The sequence below is a fragment of the Molothrus aeneus genome, chromosome 3 (assembly GCF_037042795.1).
Source record: "Molothrus aeneus isolate 106 chromosome 3, BPBGC_Maene_1.0, whole genome shotgun sequence".
Taxonomy (NCBI): Eukaryota; Metazoa; Chordata; class Aves; order Passeriformes; family Icteridae; genus Molothrus; species Molothrus aeneus.
The window spans coordinates 6,369,478-6,390,194 of record NC_089648.1 but is presented as its reverse complement, the minus strand read 5'-3'; the positions used below and the strand labels follow the sequence as shown (position 1 = coordinate 6,390,194).

The window sequence follows — 20,717 nt, the reverse complement described above, 5'->3', positions numbered from 1 at the left end:
GGCCCCTGGAGCCACAAAAAGCAGCAGCTGGGAGCATGCCTGCTCCACACACAGCTCTTCCACTGCTGGAGCAGCAGCCAAGCCAAACACCCAGAGATATTTTGCATCCCCAAATTATTTCCAGCCAGAGTGATCCTCCATGCGAGAGGTTCCAGTCCAGAGAGCCTCTCAGATGGGCAGGCTTGCAATAAACCAGCAGGCCAGATGGAAATGGTTTGATTCAGGCAAGGGGCTCTGAACACAGAGAGCAGCACAACATCTGGAAAGTCTTTGGGCACTCATCATATAAGGTTTTTAAAACTACATCTTTTCCTGTCACAGTTAAAGTAAAATCAAAAACTCACTCTGCACCCAGGAAAGCAATCATGGGCACAGAGCAGCATTTCCAAGAAATGCTCTGCTAGAGTGGCTCCATGAGGCAGGAGAAACTGGACCAGCACACAGGAGCTCCAGGTCATGCTGTGGTGGATCTAGATGACTGGGAACTTGGGAAAACATCATCTGTGATTGTATCACACACCTGGATCCAGCAGCTCTGCTGTGAGAGTGTGGGTCTGCCCACATGGGCACTGAACCTCTGCCTTTGGGGCAGTTCACTCCAGATTTGCAAGAGACATGATGCCTGCACATCAACACTGAGCTGGCTCCATGTGTCCCACAGCACCTCTCTCTGCTGCCTTCTGTGTGGAACACAACCAAGCAAATACTGAGAAACCAATTCTGCCCTGCAAAGAAAGCTTTAGAATGGAAAAAAAAAAAAAAAAAAACCACAACAAAACAAAAAAAAAAAAATAAAAAAAAAAAAAAAGAAAGGGGAAAAAGCAGCAACCACTTAGCAATTAGCCTCCCAAAAACTGTTCAGAGACACTGCAAGTTTTGGGGTGTCCCTATCCTTCCAGGATCCCATACATGGAAATGGCCAAGCCCAGTTTCTGAGCAGTTATCACAAGAAACCAGAACAAGGTGTTGAACAGTGAATCAATTGCTGGAGCAGACACCAAGGCAGCACTGCCAGGGATGTGCTGGGGTGCAGCTGGCCCTGGGAAGAGCTCACTGCCACACACAGCAGGGCAGCCTCTGCTGCACACAGCCCCATGCCAAGGCAGGCAGGTACTGCTCACACATCTGCTGCAGGCCATCAGAACTGACAAAAAGGCTCAGCACAAGGACATTGAGCCCAGGAAACCAGCTGCAGACTCCTGGCAGCTGCCAGCACATCAGGACCTCATTCACTTGCCCAGCTCAAACTCGTTTGGGGCTCCCTGCCTCTGTTCCTCATGCTGCCCTTCCTACTTCCCCAGCCCAGACCTTCTGAATCCCAGTCCTCTCCCCAGCCACACATCCCACAGGCTTGCTTCTTCCAAGACCATCCCAAGCTCGGTTTCCTTATTCTGCCATAACCTTTACACCAGCAGGTAGCAGAGACCCTGCCTTCCTGTGTGCTCAAAGCCAGGCAGCAGCCACTCCAAAGCAGCAGAATGTGATGGTGCCCTCTGAAGATGCCCTCACCTGCAGGGACAGGTGGCTGGGGAGTGAGGGAAGAACGAGCTGCTACTCTGGCAATGAACAAGAACAGCAAGCAGGGGTGCCACTCTGCAGCCACAGAGCAATGGGAGTGTTTTGGGAGGTTCCTACTCATTCCCAAGCCAAGCAGGACTGCTGTCAACCCCCCTGCAGGCTGGGCTGATCTTGTGGGGCAGACACCAGGTTGCACAGTTTGTCCCCAGGGCTGTGGGATTTGCTAGTGGTCCTTAAGGAGAACGTGTCTGGGCTGAACTGCGAGCTGAGCTTTGCGCCAGCTTCTCTCAGCACCTCGCTCAAACAGAAAAAACTGGAGCAAGAGAGGGAACTCCCCATGGTAGCCAAGCTCCTTGGCTCCCTGAAACTGCTGGGGCTGCTGAACCAGAACAACTGGCCTTGGAGCTGCAGGAGCTGCCTGTCTGCCCTGGGAGCACACAGACACTGCTCCAAGCCATGCTCTGCTGTGCCCGTGCTCCTGGCACCTGCTGCGAGAGGGGACACGGGCACCTCCAGGGGACACTGCACCAGGGAAACAGTGCCATTCTTCTGGGTCACTGGGTGGTCCCAGGCCCCTCAGAGAAGTCCAGACATCCTTTCTGAGCAGCCAGCCCAGAGAACCAGCCCAAGAAGCCATGAGTGCAGTGCAGCGGAGCTGGGAGAGGAAGAGGGCAGAGATGGCAGCCAGATCACTGCTCCTCCTGCCCAAACACTCAGGGCACAGCTGGTGCTGGCAGCACCACTTGGCCCCTGGCCCGTGGAAAAGGAAGGGTTGGCTGAATAAGTGCTGCTTGCTGGGCACCACAGGCAGTGGTGGCCATGGGACCCCCAGGCCAACATCTTTGTAGCAGATAGACAGGGGGACAAGTGAGACAGGAGCTGGGAAGCCTAGCAGCACAGGAGCTGGGAATCCTGCTGGCTCAAGGAAACCATCTTTCATGGGACATCAGCCAAAGACTCCTGAGCAGACACTGCCAGCTGCACTGCCAAGCCCCAGTGAGAAACACAAATGTTTCAAGGGCGACTCAGCACCACTGACAGACCTGCTGCACCCACCAGTCTTGCCAACCCACTCTGCCAGGCTTGCTCTGAGCCCTTGAGCAATTCCCTGCTTTCCTCACAAACACCTGATGTGTGCTGCTGGCAGGAGCCACAGGGATCTGAAGGCTAAGCCCCCTGGCCAGCACAGCAGAGGTACTCCCACTAAAGGAAAGACAGCAGAAAGATGCCAAGTGGAACCAGGATGAGCCACATGCTCCCTGTGCAGTGGCCTTGAAGGATGGTGCTCCCCCCACAATTTAAGCATGGGCCATGTAAGAATGAAAATGTCTCTACTAAGCAAAACTCCTGCTGGCAGAGGAGAGCCCAGGTGGTGTTGGACAGGCAGGCAGGTCCTGCCAGCCAGGCAGGGCTGTGACAGGGCTGGCTCATCACTCCTTGCCCTGGGACTGGCAGTGAGGACAGGGTCTGTGTGGCTCAGAGCTCACCCCAGGGCAGCTGGGGCCAGCACCTCCAGGTGTCACACCAGGGACAGGTATCACACCAGGGACAGGTATCACCCCAGGGCAGCTGGGGCCAGCACCTCCAGGTATCACACCAGCTCCTGCTAATCCATCCTCACATCCCTGCACTCAGGCTGAGGGCCAAAGGCTGACGTTGTTGCTGCCATCCCAAGCCCAGCCAGGAGGGATTCCCTCAGAACAGCACTCTGTGTGTGTGTGGATGGAGCTCCTGGCCAGGGCTCTGCATTATTCCTGTTCCAGCTGAAACACCGTTCCAGATGGGGGGAAAAAGCAGAAGAAGCTCCATAAAACTGTCTGGCACTTCCCCTCAGCAAACAGGAGCCCCAGCCAGGCGCTCCAGAGAATGGAAGCTCAGGCTGTAAAGACAAAAGGGGGTGGGGGTGGGAAGAGGCCAGGGCAAGGGAAGCAGAGCAGAGAGGAGCAGCATGCACACGAGGCCTGCAAGCAGAGCCAGCTGCTTCAGCAATGCACCATCAGAGACAGAGCTGCTGCTCAGAGCCAGCTCCCCTCTCCCATGAAGAGAGCTCGCAAGGCTGCACTGGGCATGGAGCACTCCTGCCTGCAAGCCCTCCTTGCCCTCCCAGGACTGTTTGCTGGAGAATGAAGCTTATTTATGCCACTGAAAGTGCCTGAGTGAGCTGCTTCTCTGCGTGCTGCCACCAAACCCACTGGAAGGAAGAAAACACCCCCAGTACCACCCAAACCTGTGCTTCCCTCTGGCTGTGCTTGTCTGGACATCTTGCAAATCTTGCTTGCTCAGGGGGCCAAGTGAGAGGGTTACAACCTTACCCAGCACATGGCTCAGCAGCAAACCCCACAAACACCCCGAGAGCCACAGAGCAGAGCCAGCGGGCTCGGAAGCTGCACTCAAAAATTCCCATCTACACCACTGCAAATGCCCTCTCCATTTTGCTGACAGCTCCATGTTTACACCATCTGTATGGACTTCAAGCCCACCCATAAGCAACTTGCTGGTCCCAAACAAGACTCTGTGAGCTGGGGACAAAGGGACAGCTGCACTTCTGAGCCTTGCGTGCAGGGAAACAGACAGGGAGCTTATTTATATCCCAAGCTCTGCTCTAGGATAAATATTTTAAATCTCTCTCCAGGTCACGTCAGTATATTTACAGCTAAGTTTCCCTTAGTTCTGTGCCTGTAGAGACTCAGATGGATTTGCCATGAAGATCCAGCTGGCCAAGCTCTCCAGACAGCTTACAGCTCATGGGAGAAATGGTTCATCCAGTGCCATGCTCTTGCAAACGACACCCATGCTCTGGCAACTGCTGCAGGGATTCAGTCGTGGGCTCCTTCCTGCTGCTGCCTCTGTGCAGCCCACCCACAAGCATGCACCCAGCCACTCTGCCTTCCCAGGAACAGGGAGAACTCGTGGAGGCTGGGAAATGCCACCACACAACACCAGACTGGGGCAATCCCACTGCTGGGCTCCCCCTGGAGCACGGCTGCACTGTGGGTCTCGCTCAAGGTGAATCTCTGGAGCATCTTGCTTCACCATTTGGTTGACCAAAGGTAAAAACCTGCTTGTTCCCCTCCTACAGGAAGGAAAGAAGCTCCCAGGAGAGGCAATCACTTTTCCTAGCAGCCACCACAGTGCTGCAAGGTAAAAATTGCTGAGAAAGGCACTGAGGAGACACCTGAAATGGGCTCGGCAAGGTTGGGGTTTGAGCTCTGGCTGCCTCTGAAGCTTCAGGAGGATGGACTGGGTGCCCAGGGCTTCCAGCTGGGTTCACAGGGATTTCTGTGCCAACCCAAATGATTCAGGAACACTCCTTCACAAACACTGCCTGCTGTGCACTGCAGGTCCATTTTCCATCCGTGTGCCACTGGCTTCTTTCTGGCTACAAAGCACCACCCACAACTCCCCATATCTGTCTCCAGCTCTGCAGATTTCTCCTAGATCCTCCTCTTTGCATTGCTAGAAAGCTGAAGATCAGCCCCATTTCACAACCATCATTTACAACTGTGCAGGGAAGCGCTGTTGTCCAGGACTCACCTCCTGGGAAAAACATCACCAGGGAGGCTGGACCTGCACTGTCACCTCTGGAAGCAAAGAGGGCACAGAAAAGAACAGTTCCTTGTTTATTTTCATTAAAGCCATTTATGAATCTATATTAAAAGCCACAAATATAGGAAAGCAGATGGAGAAGCTAATATTTCTTCTGCTCATGCAATATTAATTAAGAGGTAGCTTCTCTATGAGACATTGCTACATTATCTCAGCTAAAAATGGAAAAAAGTCCCTGAGTGGGAAGACTATGCAGCAGGGCACTTTCTGGAATATTTTACAAATCAATAGCTAGGCAGAATATTTGCTACAGATAAATCTAAGGCAAAGCCCCCGTGTCAAATTAAAGAAAAGCTTGGCTATCACACACTCACTGAAACAGAAATTCCTCCTAACCAGATCTCCTTGAAAAGTAAGTGCTTTTCTCCACTGCAGCAGAAAAGCTGATTTCCAATACATCTGCAGGACAAATAGTTCTTGTTGGACAGTCAGTAAGAGTGTCAGTACAAAGCCACCAGAACAAAGAGTACCTGGGCACCCTAAGCAACCAAATGGCAAGGAAGCACACAAACAGTGGCAAGAGACACTCAACAAGCAGGTCCTGGGGAGCACAAAGCTGTGCTGAGATACCTGCAGGTGCCTGGCTGCTCAGTGAGGCCACCCAGCAACCCAGGGGTAATGGATTGCTCCATCAAACCCATGGCAGGCCTTTGTCTGCAGGAATGCATCTGCAGCCAGTGAGAGGAGGCAGGCCAAAATCCCAGCAAGGCCACAGAAACAAAACATGATGGTGAAGGATGCCCAGGATGACAGCCTTTTGTTATTTCCTTGCCAAAATGTTAACCATTCAGATGAATGCTTTCTGCTTCAGGCCATGTGGCTTTGAGACTTTTCTCCAGCTGAGCAGAAGAATCCTTATCCAGAAAGTCCTGTGATTTCCAAGGACCAGCTGAACATCTCAGCAGCCCTGCCCCAGCCCAGCCCTGATTCCTCATCACCTGCTGTGAACTGGAGGCCAGGCTCAAGGAGACAAAGGCAATCTCAAGATGGCAGGAGGAAGCCACAGCCACACCTGGGAAAGCAGCAGTGCCCAGAGGCAGGCACTGGAGAGAAACCAAGCAACAGCAGAGTCTGAGAAGGGGGCGTGTGGCAAGCCATGGCAGGTCTGGATACAGAAGAGGAATCAGGAAGAGGTGGAGATGGGAGGCACAACTGGAAAAGGAACAGCTGCACTTGAGCCAGAAAAAGGCAGTAAATAGAGACAGGACAAGGGCAGGAGGGTCAGTGCTGGCAAGCAGCTCCTCCACTCACACATCAGAAGCACACACACAGCGTGCAGGGAGAGCCAGCAGGAGTTAACTCAGAAGATGAAAAAAAAATCAGATGTGTTGCCTTTGTCACTCAGCTTTTGCTTGGAATCTGGTGGACAAAGAACTGCTTGAACCTGGCTGGAGGAAATAATGATCACAGAACAAGATCTGACTGCTGCAGAAGGAGTCTCAGCCCAGGAACGACAGTCCCACAGCACCTGCCAGGTGCCCAGGTGTGTGCCAGGCTCATGGTGTTTAGAGCAGGCCATATGGATGGAGAGGAACAAAGAACATCAAGTAACTCATGAGAAGCTTTGGATTTTTTTCATCCAAGACAATTTGTACAATTCTTGCAACTGCTGAGAGAGACTTCTGGTGCTGGTCCCTCTGCAAAGGCAACTGCACAACTTGACCTCAGCAGCACAAACCCATCTATGCTCCCAAGAATGGTTAAGGAGAACTGGATGCACTGCCCTTTGTGGCACCCTACAAGGCTTTATTTTCCCTGCTCTTGTCTTTGCTAGGAAAGACAAAATCCATAATCTTTTCTCCAATTAATGCTTCCCTGTGATCCAGGCAGTGCCAGCAACCTCCACAGAGCCAGCAGCATGGAGCAGCTCCGTGCCACAGGAGCGCTGGGCTGCCCCAGCAGAGCCAGGACACACACCAAGGCACGCTGCAGTGCAGCAATAAAGGCACTTGCAAGCAGCAGCTTGTCCTGCCCTTAACCATTTGGACAGCCACTGCATGGTTTGAATCAAAGGCTTGCTTTGTGCTCCCAAAGAAGCCAATGAGCAACTGCAAGGAGGAGAGAGTTTATAGCAGGTCTTAAGCAATACCGTGCCTATCTTGTGCCAGCATCACTCACAGAAAGGACAGCCCCCCTTCCCACCCAGAGGCACACAGAGCCTCCCCTCTGCAGCCAGAATGGGACCTGGCCTCCAAATGCCATGGCTCTGGGGACAGCCCTGTCTGGCTTTCTTCTGGAGTGACAGAGGGCAGAGCCAACCTGCCCAAATCGACAGCAGGAGGCTGCAGTCCCAGCTGCTCTTCAGGGTGGCCTGAGCTGCATCAAAATGTAAAATCCTGCTGCTGGGACAAACCTCGTTTCACAACAGCATCACAGGAGAGGAGAAGTTCCAAAGCCTTATTATCTTAGAGCTACAAACATCTCAGGTGTTAGCACCAAGATCTGAGCCCAGCACTCACGGACATTGCTCTCTCACCTAGGAACTGAACACAGGTCAAGCAGGGGCTGAAATACAAACAGCCTTGTAATCCTCACCTAAACCCCAGCCCCTTTCTGCCCTGGGTCCCAGCACAGACAGCAGCCCCACGTCATTGCTTCCTCCCAGCTTGAAACACCTTGTTTTCCAGAGAGGGAAGGCTCATGCCCTGAAATCAAATGTATCACACCACCTTCCAGACAGGAATCTGCTGGTATCAGTTTTCTTCATTCATCATCCTGCACAATACAACCATCAACCCAAGCCATCCCAGCCTCCCAGAGGTGCAGACCACCTGACAGTGGTGGATTCAATTCATGGATGCTCAGGGGCCCTGTGCACGCTCCAGGTCACAGGTGCCAAAATCCCTTCCTGCTCCATTCCAGTCAGAGCCTAATTTGACAAGGAGGAGACACACCACTGGTATCCCACTGGCAAGCACCATCTCAGAGGAGGAATCATCACCTAAAACCAGCCATGCCTGCTCTCCTGACACACAACCTGTGTGTACCCCCTGTGCAAGGGACAGCAGTTCACGAGTGCTCCTCAGTGTTCATCCTGAATTCCACAGCTGGACTCTGTTTCCATTCTGCTCTCAGAGGCACCTGAACACCTCAGCATTCATCTGCTCACTTCCAGCAGAAATGTTTTAATTACAACAAGGGCCTTGCCCTGGATGGCACTTACAATTTTTAAGGATTAGAATGCATTCTCAAAAGAGGCCCTTGCAGAACAATTTCAGAAGGTCAAAATGAGAGAATAGAGGATGGATTTTTGAAAGCTGATCAAATAAAAGGAGCGGCCCCAGGCAGTAACAGTCTGCAAAGAGTATCAAAATAGCACCCACCCATCAACTTTCCCAAACTGCTAAGACAAGCAAGCTTGGGAAAAGTCAGAGCTGAGCAGGCACACCGAAACTGCTCATCCCAGGCACACAGATCAGGCTTTCAGAAACTTGCAAACCACTCTGAAGTGCCCCCCTTGCCTCTCTGCTGATCAGACAGCGTGTATTAGTCACCTCTCAAAGCACAGGTAAGCAGCCTATTCTGTGACCAGAGACTGCTTCCCTGACAAAGACAAGGCTTAAGTTAAGACTAGAAGTACTGCACAGGTCAGCCTTTTAAGCTCAGGAAAAACATTTCTGTATTAAGTTTAAAAAAGAGCTGGCAAGAGTGAGAAACTGAGCCGAAGCAGCAGTCAATGAAAAGCACATGCACTGCAGACCTGGCTGCCAACACAAATTGATGCTTTAAAACAAAGACCACTTGTGTTTTGGCTTGAAGATCTTCCACAGCTACTCAGCAAGAGCTGCACAGATTAAAAGGAGACACAGGTAAACATAGAACAGTGCTTACTGCCAACTATTTCCCTGGAACAAAGGAATGACCAGAAATGGAGTCCTTGCCTTGACTGGGTGGCACGGGTTCATCCTCACTGTGTTGTCCCATGCCAAAGAAGGCAGAGACAACAGGAAATTCTGGACAAACCTATTCAGCCTCTATTTAAGCAGCACCTGGATCTAGAGCCTGAACCTGGAGAGCTGCAGCTGCTTAAAACACTGAATATGCCTCCAACCTCAAGAGCCCACAGGAGCTTCACTACAGTCAGCCTTCACTCTTCTTCTTCACCCATTTCCAGAAGAGACCCCGAACAACTGTTCTTCCAGCTCTTCACTCCCTGAGACTACAGACACCTGTGTGCCTCCTGCAAAGCAAGATTCTGGTCTAACTCCCAAACCAACCCACATCCATACATGCCTTGCAAGCCTCTTTTCCTTCCTACTGCTTGCATATTCAGAAGGCACAGGAAGACTGAAACAGGAGATGGTCTTCTGCACAAAGATGATCCTTCCTTCAGTCTGGTCCTTTTTAGGCACACCAGCTGTCCACTCTAAACCAAATGGCAAAGTCAACAGCTCCCACTGCAATGCAAAGGTGGATTTGCCGGTCCTGTGTGACTTCAGAGGTGACCTGACACTGCTCCTTCCTGTAACACCCAACAGCAGTGCAGGAAAGCAGCCACTGTGATAGGCAAGAAAAAGGAGAAAGCTGACAGCTCATCAACACAGCACAGCAGATCCTGACAGGGTCTGGTAGGATGGAGGTGGAAGTGCAGGACTCTGAACAGGCCACATCCTCCAGAATCAAAAATCTGTGTGCTTGCCTCCATATGCTGTGGTTCAGCAGTGTCAGCATTAGGAAGCAAGGAAAATTTCTAGAAGAGCCCAGGGCCCCTGACCTTACAAGCAACTCCCTCTGAACAGCCTCCCAGAAACCAGAGCCCAAGGTTTCTGGACTGCTGAAAGCTCACACGGACATCAGGAACAAGATGTGACCCATGTGCACCATGACCCCCTCCACACCATGACAGAGCCCAGGGAACGGCCACTGCTCTAGCAGCAGCCACATGAAAAGCCTGAAAACCTTCAGCATCCCCACCCCTTCCTCATCAGGTCTCCCCCAGAGAACAAATCCTTCTGTGTCCAGCAGTGTGATTGCTTTTTTCAGGCAAGGCAGCACACAAGGTATGCTGCAGGCACAGCACAGCCCTTTAACCCCTCTGTGCAACACAACATCTGCTCTTTCAACCAACTAAAAGCATTTTTAAGTAGCTCTGGGATGCCACCTCCCAGTATCTTCCAGGCAAGGAGCAAGACATGGAATCAGGCCGCCCACCTTGGCACCTCTGCCATGCTGAAACACACTGAGCCCAGGAAACAACACGTTACCAGCTGCCAAATTATCATTTCTCCATCTCTCTTCCTCCTCTTCTCACAGACATGGTTAATTTCTTGTAAGGGTGGAAGACACTGCAGTTGCCCCTCTCCCACCTCAGACATTATCAGCCTTCTCCAGCAGGTACTGCCATGCCAAAGGTGGGGCTGCCTCTTTCCCTTACACAGCAAAATCCACTGTGCTGGTTCACAGCCTTTGCAAACCCCACCAAACCCAAAGGCAACACCCTGTGCAACTTAAGCCTCATCAAGAAGAAAGTTCGTGTGCGTCTGCCAAGCATCTTGCTAGTCTTGCTGCCCTCCAGGCCTCCAAAGAGCTGCCTGTCCCAGCCCCTGAGACCAACACTTCATGTTAGGAGAATGAGAACTGTTCCTTGGGGTCTGCACAAACAATTGCATGTCCTCCAACCCCAGGGGAATTTCCCTCCAAACACCACAGCAGCAACTGCCTTCACAAAGAGCACGTTTGTACCCAGGTCTGTCCACTTCTAAATAAGCATTTGTTCCAAGTTCCCAAATATCGAAAGCAGTGGAAACACCCACTGCTAATGTGAAATATTTTGCATTCCAGGCCTGAGAGGTATGCTTGAAAATGTTCAGAGAGGAAAGAGTGTTTATTCACTGGGAAGAGGTGTACTAGGTCCTGCTATTTACTTTAGTCCACGTGTGCTTGCTGGAATACAGCTTTGATCTTTGCAACTTAAATAGCAGATGAATTGAAATGAACGCAAGAAAAATATTAGTGTAAAGATCCTCCAGTAAATACCTGTAACCAGACCCCACAGCCTTCAGATCCTTTTGAAGTGCCTTATCACTTACAGCCAAACTGGCCCTCATGTTCTTGCCCACTGCCTCAAGGTGAGGCTCTTCTCTTCCTACCCCTTTCCTACCTTCTTCCCTCCATTCCCTTTGGGCTCCATGGCCTTCAGAGGAAGTGCAGCCTGCCTTCCCAGGACACACACACACCTCTCTGCTTGGGTGCAGCATGAACCAGCCTTTGGCCAAACAAGGTGGGACCTACCACCTGAGCAATTAGCAGATGTGAGCTGCCATCCCCCCAGCTCCCTTGAACAAGAGGGATTCAGCAGACTGGGAGAAAACTCGGTTCCCAACCAGCAAGAACATTCATCACCCAGCAGGCAACTAAACACTGGCGCTTGCTGCAGTTCAAACATCTGCCCATCCATCTGCCTTCAGAAGATGGTTTCATTCCAGGTCAATTAAGAGCTCAGAACACATCTTTAGGGATCTTTAAACACGACAGGCCCCTGACCAGTGCCAGCTCCCAGTGGTTCTGCAGCCCACTGTGCAGACACAGAAGTGCCTATGGCCACGACTATGGAGTCGCCGTGCCTTTGAAGCTCCTGCCACTTCGAGGTTCCAGCCTGCCCAGAGCACTGTCTGAACACAGCCAAGTCCCAAGGGGGATCAGATCATTCATGTTTTCATAAATTTTCTTCTTTAAGACCAGGCTTGCTAGGAAGCATGAGAAAAGCACTGCCATACAGAAACACACAGCTCAACCCAGGACATGGAGGCATTTCCAGAACAAAACAGACCTTTTGGTTTTGGGTTTTTGTTTTTTTTTTTTTTTTTTTGCTTTAAAGGAAAGTTGACTCAGCAAATATTTCCTCTGCTAGCATTTCAACCACATGTTCCAGCAGAAGTCAGCACACATCTGGCATGCTGCAGTGCCACTGCCAGAAAGATCACAGCTTCCCTGAACAATGGAAGTGGAGGAAGAGGGAGCAGCAGTCCAGGCACTGAGCACTTCTGGAACATGCATGGCAAAGGACCTGCGTGAGCCACGGATACTCCACACCTCCCAGGTCTTTCCCCAGTGCTCTTTCCAAACACCATCCACAGGCAGAGAGACAATGCCCTGCAGCCTACAAAACTTCCCAGCAGCCTGTAAAAGCTAGACATCGAACTGCACGTTTTGGCTACACTGATGGCACCTGAGATTTTTCACAGTGCCTGCGAGCTGGACAGCTGCATGTTACCCCCAGTGGTGCAGGATGTGATCCTGCCCAGCAAGAGAAACAAGGACTGGAGCAGTACAGAAGCTCCAGCGACTGCAGAGTGGCAGGAAAGGCAGCACACAGCCCTCACAGGCAGGTTTGCACATCCCAGTGGTAGCGTCCTGGCACACAGGTGAATGCTGTGGCAGGTCCAAAGGGCCCTACGACTTCAAACCAGAGCACACACTCCCCCGCCAGAAACAGCCTTCCCAGAGGCTGCCAAGGCGGATGGCAATCACGGTGCTAATCAGCTAAGTAAGTGCTGCTTTTCGTGCTTATCAGCTGTAAATTGGACAATACTTGCCGCCTGGCAGCAGGGCTCAGCCACGACTCCAGATATGGGCGGGCAGCAGCCCAGTAGATATCTTTCCCTCCGAGGCGGTATTCCACCCAGGTGCTAAACTAAGACTGCTCTTGATTTTACAGCAGAAACTGCAAAGCAAACTCTACAACTGTGCACGGTGAGACAGAAGGGACTGCACACAGCGACTGCCAGGGTTCCTAAGTGAAGAAACGAGGTGATGTGGCATGGGGCAGCCGTGGGACCCTTCAAAGCCGGGCTGGAACACAGCTCACAGCCCCTGTGGCTCTCACGCACAGCCAACACCTTGGGCTCCTCAGGCAAGGAAAATGGTGCTCGGAGTGGGGAGAAACACCACGGAGCAGAGCGAGAGGAGGAGAGTTCAGGCCCTGCAGCCGAACACGGTGAAAAGCAGCAGCAGCCAGGAAAACCAAGGGGCCGCGGAGCTGGGATCGGGCAGGAAGAGTGGCACGGGGGGCGGGGCAGAGCGCTCATCCAGATGCGCTCAGCAAGGGACAAAAACCCCTCGGCGGCCGGCAGGTCAATCTCCATCTCCACGGGCGGCAGCTCACCGCGGGCCCGCTGTTTTTCCTCGGGGGTCCGATCTGAGCGGAATTCATAGGAAAAACCAGGCGCTGCTCCGCGCAGCCTGCCCGGTGTCAGCCCTGCCCACGGGGCCGGAGCGGCGCGGGCCGGAGCCGAGCCCCGCTCGAGGGGTCTCCGGGAGCCCTCTCCGGCCCGCGCCGCCCCGGGAGCGCCCGTTCGCCGCCTCCCAGACGGAAATGTCTGGCGTATTTGCATCCCTGTGGATTTCGGCACGACGCTCCCCCTTCGGAGCGGGCGGGCGGGCAGGGCGAGCCGGCGCACGCCGGGGAAGGAGAGCCGGGCGAGGCGCCCCGGAGGCTCCCGCAGCACAGCGGGGCAGCGCGGGCCGGGGGCGCGGCCGGCCCGCAGCGGGGAGCGGATGGAGCCTCAGCAGCCCCCGGGTCCGGCGGGACGAGCGGGCCCCATCGCCGCCGGGCTCACGGGAAGCCGGGGGGGCGCGGACCACCGGAGGCTCGGCCCCGGACACGGCCGCTCCTCCTTCACCCCGCCCGGGGCCGGCCGTGGACCCCCGCCCGCCGGCCCCAGCGCGGCCCAGGCACGGAGTCGAGCGGAGGCGCAAAGCTCCGCCACCCCCGGCCCGCCGCCGGGACCCGCGTTCCCTGCCCGGGGGAGGCTGCGGTGGCTGTCCCGGCCCGCACTCACCCAGCACCAGCAGTGCCCGCACCGCCGCCATCCTCCGCGCCGCCGCCATCCCCCGCGCCGGTCAGCGTGCCCGCCGGACCCCAGCCATGCCGCCGCCGCCCCGCCCGCCGCCGCCGGGAGGGGTTCCGGAGGAGGGGCGGCCACCGGAAACCGGGCGGGGTCGGGAGGAGCGGGGTCCCCCCGGCAGCGCCCGGCTCGGCCCCCCGTGCCTCCATCGCGGTGCTCGAGGCTCAGGGCTCGCTGGCGCCATCCCCCGCAGAGCCCCGCCGGGCCGGGGCCGGGGCCGGCCGCGCCGCGCTCCCCCGTACCCCCCTGCTCCTGCCAGCGCCCCCGGGGCCCCGAGCTGCGAGGAGGCGACGCCGCTCCCCTCCCGCCCAGAGGCTCCTTGTAGCTGGGCTGTTTGTTAAACTGATGGCGGAAGATCCCGCTCTGTACCGCTGTGAATGACCCTGTGGAGGCAGCGGGGCAGCGAGGAGCCAGGAGCACCCTGCTACGGGCAGAGGCTGGGCACACAGTCCCAGTGTACAGCACGCTGCTGCTCCTTGCTGCTCCTCTGCAGGACCCGAGCAGCAAGAGCTGTCTGTCCATCTGCATGGCCCAGACTGGAGCCTCTCTGCCCGACCCAGTGCCTCTGGTGGAACCTGCTGCAGCCCTGCACCACCGGCTCTGGCAGTTGTCACTCTGAACACCAGCTTTCCAGCCGGTTTGTTGAGCCTCCAAAATACTGGCTTTGGTACTGTGCGCAAGACTAGCCATCAGACATGGCCCTGAGCACTGCTGGATCCATCACAGAGGATGCTGGAGCCTTTACTCAGCAAAACCTGTGGCACAGGATTGGAGCGTGCTTGCTGCCCTGCGTGGCAGCACCAGCCTGGTGCTGCACCAGAAGCCCCCACCATTGCCACGTCCTGGGAGACCACAGAGCTGCTCCCACAGGGCATGCAGCTGTGGAACTTTGCCAGTAACCACAGACCAGCCCCCTCTCACAGGAAAGCCACTACCTCCTGCCACCAAAAGCTGTTCTGGTTTTGGTTGGGGACCAAGCAGCCTCAGAGGAAGTGGTAGCCTATTCAACACTCTCTAGGAAGGAAGTTTTACTTCCATCTGCAAGCTCAGGGCAAGCAAAGCAGCTGATAAGAGAAAGGGTCTCTGTCACACACACACTAGCAGACTTTGTTCTCCCACTGATACCGAGCCACCTGACCCCAGCTTCAGGGAATTGTTTCTCTTTCCCCAAGAGGGAAAGTGAGCTAAGCACTGCTGATCCAGGTATCATGACTTGTCTGAGGAGCATTTGCCACATCAGTGCTGCAGGCTGTGACTGCATCTCCTAGGTCCATAATGCCTTTAGTGCCCCAGGAACATGAGCTGTATCACAAGGTAGCCAGGAAACCACTGTCTGCCCTTGCTGTGCTTACCCAGACTCTGCCTCAGGCTCCCTTGCAGGGAAGGGTGTATCATGCTCAGCCCCACTTTCCCACAGCCACAGGCTGGGCATCCAGGCTCCCCACAGCCTGAGGGGACAGTAAGCAGCATCTGACTGGAGAGAGGAATGGCAGAAGCCACCTGTGCTGCTGGGCAGGGAGACCACAGAGGGAGCCAGGCCTTCCAGCCACTCCTACCCCCCAGCTGCAGTATAGGGACAAAGGGCCAGAGCTGGAGTTTGTGCAACAGTGGCAGGCAGCGAGGCATACAGCATGAGAAAATTCATTGGGAACTGCATCAGAAGCAGTTAAAAGTCTCTCCACACCAAGCCTGTTGAGCACATTCCTGCAGGAGTGCACCAGTTCCTGCAGCCAACCAGCATGACATGCAGTTGCATTTGAATTCTCACCCTGAAAGGTCAGGTGCCCATGTGGAGTACAGCCACAGGATCCAACTTCTGCACCAGGGAAAAATGAGGCAGACCCCATCCAATAGACAAACCACCTTACCTGCAGGGAGGAGAGTGTACCCACAGCTCCTGCAGCAGCAACAGAAGCAGCCTGTGCAGTAATGCAGAGGGAGTGCTTGGCTCAACAGGAAGCTGTAACCTGGGCTAATTCGAGCCACAGCTTTGCAGTCTGGAGCATCTCCAGGAAGGAGACAGCAAGGCTCTTCCCAAGCCAACCCAGCCACCCCCCATCCACACCATCAGTGATCTGTAACTGCAGTGGTTTGAGCTGGGTTTATTTACTGTTGGCACTGCCAGCTTCCCCCAGGAAAGCATGATGGCATTCATGGATGTGAAACTCACTAATCAATGCACAACACACGGTGGTGCCGCTCCTGCTCTCCCTGGACCTACCCCTCTCAGCTCACAGCAGGTCTGCAAACAGCACCCACAAGAGATGGACAAAGGCTGCCAGCGCCCTAGTCCTGGCTGAGGAATGGTGAGTGACAGCCAGGGAGGCACCCAACAGCCCAAAGAGAACCATCCCAGCAGGAAACATTCAGGATTCGCACCTGAATTCAAGCCCTTTTCCCGTCTGAACGCAAATGTCTCTGTAGCAGCATTTCAGTGGCTCTGTTCAGGACAGGCAGCCTTCTCACAGGAAGCAGGCCAGAGGCCACACTGAGCCCCACATATTGTACACAGTCATTCACCTTCTAGACACCATCACCTTGTGATGCTGCCCACCACTGGACCCACCCTGGCCCAGCTCTGCAAGCCCAGTGCAGGTCAGGCCAGCACATCACACAGGTCCACACGGTCACTGCCTTCATGAGCCCCCACCACGTGCTGCCCATCAAGAGCTTGCTCTAGAGGTCATCTTTGGTGCCAGCTCCAGCCTCAGCTGTGGGGCAGGCGAAGCGCAGGCCAGGCAGGATTTCCCCTGGCAGGACCCTTGCAGGGCAGGCTGGAAAGCCACCCCACAGTCTCTCAGTCTCTCATGGTGTGGCTGAATGGCGGGTGGGGATGTGCTCCGTCTCCTTTGGGTCAGAAGTGCCATCTCCAGCAGGTGCGGCAGCGGAGGGGCCTCACTCGGGCTGGCAGATGAACCAGATCTCGTTGCGGCGCTGAGGGATGCTGGGGTTTTCGTAGGAAGCCACGATGTAGGTTCCCCGCAGCACCGCCTCCGTGGGGCCCAGGAGCTCCCAGAAGACATTGATCTCCCTCAGAATCGTCTCCTCAGTGGTCATCCCATAGAAAACCCTGCAGCAGCAGCAAAGGGAACAGTGTAAACAACAAAGCCAGCACATTGGCAAAGCCAGAGCTCCCATCCCTCTGCCTAACGAACCCCAACAGCCATGCAGGGAGTTTGTACATCTCTGCTGAGCTGAGAAAACACCTCTGATGCTGGGGTCACCTGGTTATAACCCGGAGCGGTGCCCTCTCGGTGATGTGGATGTCGGGGTCCATGGGAACAGGGGGGTTTTGCTGGAACTCTCCTGGGAGATAATAGGCAGTTAGGACCTCACGCTCCAGCTCGGTGCCCTCTTTGGTCAGGTGGATTTCGTTGAGTACTGGGACTGTCATGCCCAGATGGCAACCTGGAAAGAGGCAGGCAGGCAGTGAGACAGGTGTGTTGTTAGCAGCAGCAGCAGCAGCAGCCCTCCTCCCCACTCCAGATGGACAATGGCAAAGCCCTTCCCTCTGTGCACTCTGCCAGCCCCTCCAGCCCCTGCCTGCACACACCTACAGAGTTCTCCTTGCAGATGTAGCGCATGAGCTTCATGAAGCTCAGGGAGATGCTCTGCTCATACATGGGCTCCCCCATGGTGACACAGGCCCACTTCCCCGCTGGGTACCGCCGCTCCTCGTAGGCCGCCTCTTCGCACTGCAACAGGCCACAGACAAGCCAGGTCAGGGTGGAGCACGCTGACAACACTGCAGCAGCTGGCTGGGAAACCAACACTGACAGGCAAGAAGCGGGGAGACACGAGCCTGCCAAAAGGAGAGCCCCTGCTAGGCAGTGGTTGGCAGAGCAGGACAAAGAAGGTGAGGGGAGCTGGCATCACACGCACCTCAGACAAGGGTACTTATGGGCGCTGGGGCAAAGGTCAGCAGAAGTCAGCAAAAGGGAAGGCACAGACAAGGGACAGTGTGCAAGGGGGTCTGGAGGCTCCTGGCATGCACAAGGAATGCAGCACATCCTCAGCAAGGGGCACAGGTCTTTCAGTTCCTCTTCGGTCCGGCCTACTCACAAGGATGTTCCTGATTCCAGGCACCCAAAGGCCTCCAGTAAGGCTGATGGTGTTCTCAGGCCTTTTCCCTGGAACACTGCATGCACAGAGGATAACAGAAACATCCCTACCCAGCAGAAGGGAAAATCTGGCAGAAGAGCTCTAGCATCCAGAAGAGTTGTGAAGACTGGAATAAAACTCCTCAGATCCTTCTCCCCTACTAAGAAGTGACAGGAGGAAGAAGAGACATGAACCCAATTCCAGCTGTGGAATTCTGTGGCATGAGTCAAAATCTCTATTGTCCAGTACTCTGAACAAACCTGACACAGAAGGGGGGCAAGGGGAAATTGCATCTGGGTATGTTCATAGGTCAGCTCCTGGCATGTCTGTGGCCACAGGTAACCTAAACAGGTGCTGGGAAGTTGTAGCCAGCACCTGTCTTCCTACTCTCAGCTTGTTCTTCATCCAGATCAAAGTGGTCATGAGACAACCCTGTCCCACGGAGCTCAAGGCATCTTCCCAAACTTCTTGCTTCCATAGCTGTGATGGCAGTGATGGAGACAGGAAGCTGTGACAAGACTCAGCACTGGGTGCAGCCTCCCTGTGCCTCCACCCAAATCAGGTGTCTACCCTGAAAGCCAAAGCAAAGGCAGAAGGAAGACAGCAGGCCTGCTTGTGTGCATCAGTGGGATGCCAGTAAGAAGAGCACCCCAAAACACTGTGGGCATTCCCCCTCTAGCTGGGGCCACGCCTGCCATTGTCCCACCAAGCAAAGCAGAGCAGAGCAAGAGCGTTTTCCAAGCAAGGAAATCACCAATGCCTCTACTCCATCCGCCATACCACCTGCAATAAACTAATCAACCCAGTGCAGTCACAGCACCTGGTTGTGCCACAGCCTGATCCTTCCACTAAGCACCACCACTCTGGATGACACTTGCCCAAAAGAAATAAGGAAGATGCTTCATGCAGACACAGCAGCAACAGGTCCCTGCAATGTGAGCTGGGGAACTGAGCCCTGACTGAGCTGGGGGCCGAGAGCTGACAGGGCACAATGATATAGGTGGCATAATAATTCACTTGCCTCCAAGAGGATGAGGGCTTGTAGCACTGATAGGAAAAGCAACTGAATCCTACTGATCTGCTTGAGCTTGGCAAACGTGTCCCTAAGAGCCCCAGCTCCAAAGTCCCCTCAGCGCTGATGTCAGGCAGTGGTTCTTCTCACTCAGCCTCACACGCCAAAAATCCTCCTCAGGCACAGATGGGATGCCAACAACAACAGAAGCTCTTTAGTTCCCACAAAGTCTTGGGGCCCCATTCCTGCCTGGGACTGGCACAGGCGGAGAAAAAGCCAGATTAAATCCCTGGGACCCAGAACACGGAAAGAGGGAGTGTGGTGAAGCCCCAGTTCCAAGCTGCACAAGCCACATGCTCAGACATGTTTTACAGGGCGTGCTGGATCTCAGCCCAGAAGAAATTGGTTAACCACTACTCATATAGAGGACAATTGACAGATGTCTTCTTGGTAGAAAGCCCAGCTAGGCCTGCAGAGACACAAGAACCAGTCTGACAAGCAGTTATTTCTCAAAGCACAGAAGCACCCTTATGTACAAGAGATGAAAGTAAGTGTGCAACATAGCCAGCACAAAGAGAAATCCTCAGGCAGAAGACACCATGTTTGGATTGGTGGTTGAGATAAATAACTACATATGCTCTCATCTGACAGCCAAGGTCACAGGCCCTGTGTTCCCCACAGACACATCTTTATCTTGTGCCAGCTGAATTCTCCAGCTCAGCCAGCCAACATAACCAGCACAAACACAAAGCCAGCAGGACTTCGAGCTATGCAACAAGGTGTGTGGAGAACGGCAGGGAGCAGGCTCTGAACTGAAAGTTCACTTTCTTAGATGTGCCCACCCCAGCAAGAGGACAGGCTGGTAAAGGAGGCAGATGGAAGTCAGAGGACCAGAGAAAGCAGCACGACTTATCCAATTTTACAAAAAAGGCCGGGAAGCTGAGCATTGCCATTACTCTACGCTGGAGGAGGTGCAGAAATGCCGGAATACTGCACCGATCCAGAGGTGCCATCCCGGCCGCGGTGCTGCAGAAGCCCCGGCGAGGCTGGTGCGCGCCCGCCGACACGAGGCCCTTCCCCGCCGGGGAGAGGCTCCTCCATGGCCGCGGGCCGGCGGCAGCCCCGAGGCGGCCCCACCGCGGGCGGGCAGCGCTGTGCGGAGAGGGTCGGGCCTCACCTTCCCGTGCTGCGATAGGGACACGTACGGCACGGGCTCGCGAGCGTGCCTGTGCCGGGCCATCTGGGCGATCGGGCCTGCCATGTCTGCAAGGCAAAGCACACGAGAGACGAGGCTCGCCCCGGCCGCGGCGCAGAAGGGGTCCCGGTCCGTGCCGTGACAGCCCCGGCAGGCCCGGCGCTCACCTCGGGGCAGGCTCACTCGGTGCGTGCTGGCCACGGCCTCCCAATGGGCGAACAGCCGTCCCTCCCCCTCCGCGCCGTCCTCGTTGTCGCTGCCGTCTCCGTCGGGCTCCTCGCCCAGCCGCTCCAGGTCCTCCAGCGTGATCCGCGCCATCGCGTCCGCCGGGAACAGGCCGGGGACCGCCCCGGGGCGGCACAGCGCGGCCCGGCGCGGCGGAGAGCGCCCCCTGGCGCTCCGGCGGACCGAGTCCGCGCTGTCCCCCCGGCAGGCGGCG

At 55.0% G+C, this 20,717-nt stretch overlaps 2 protein-coding genes across 3 annotated transcripts in view; both read right to left on the bottom strand.

The window, feature by feature from the left end:
- Positions 1-14,019, bottom strand: part of PTK7 (protein tyrosine kinase 7 (inactive)) — a 35,234-nt gene extending 21,215 nt beyond the window's left edge. For both annotated transcript variants that reach the window (XM_066546179.1, XM_066546180.1), the window contains exon 1: positions 13,905-14,019. In XM_066546179.1, coding sequence (XP_066402276.1) covers positions 13,905-13,953 — 49 coding nt within the window. In that variant the 5' untranslated portion in view covers positions 13,954-14,019. The remainder of the gene's footprint in view (positions 1-13,904) is intronic.
- A 2,037-nt stretch (positions 14,020-16,056) lies between these two features.
- LOC136555170 (heme-binding protein 1-like) lies at positions 16,057-20,631 on the bottom strand. Its single transcript, XM_066547765.1, has 5 exons — positions 20,446-20,631; positions 20,261-20,346; positions 17,524-17,665; positions 17,195-17,378; positions 16,057-17,040 (listed from the first exon to the last, which is right to left on the bottom strand). The coding sequence occupies exons 1-5, from the start codon at positions 20,594-20,596 to the stop codon at positions 16,866-16,868; spliced, it is 738 nt and encodes a 245-aa protein (XP_066403862.1). The 5' UTR covers positions 20,597-20,631; the 3' UTR covers positions 16,057-16,865.
- Positions 20,632-20,717: the final 86 nt, after the last annotated feature.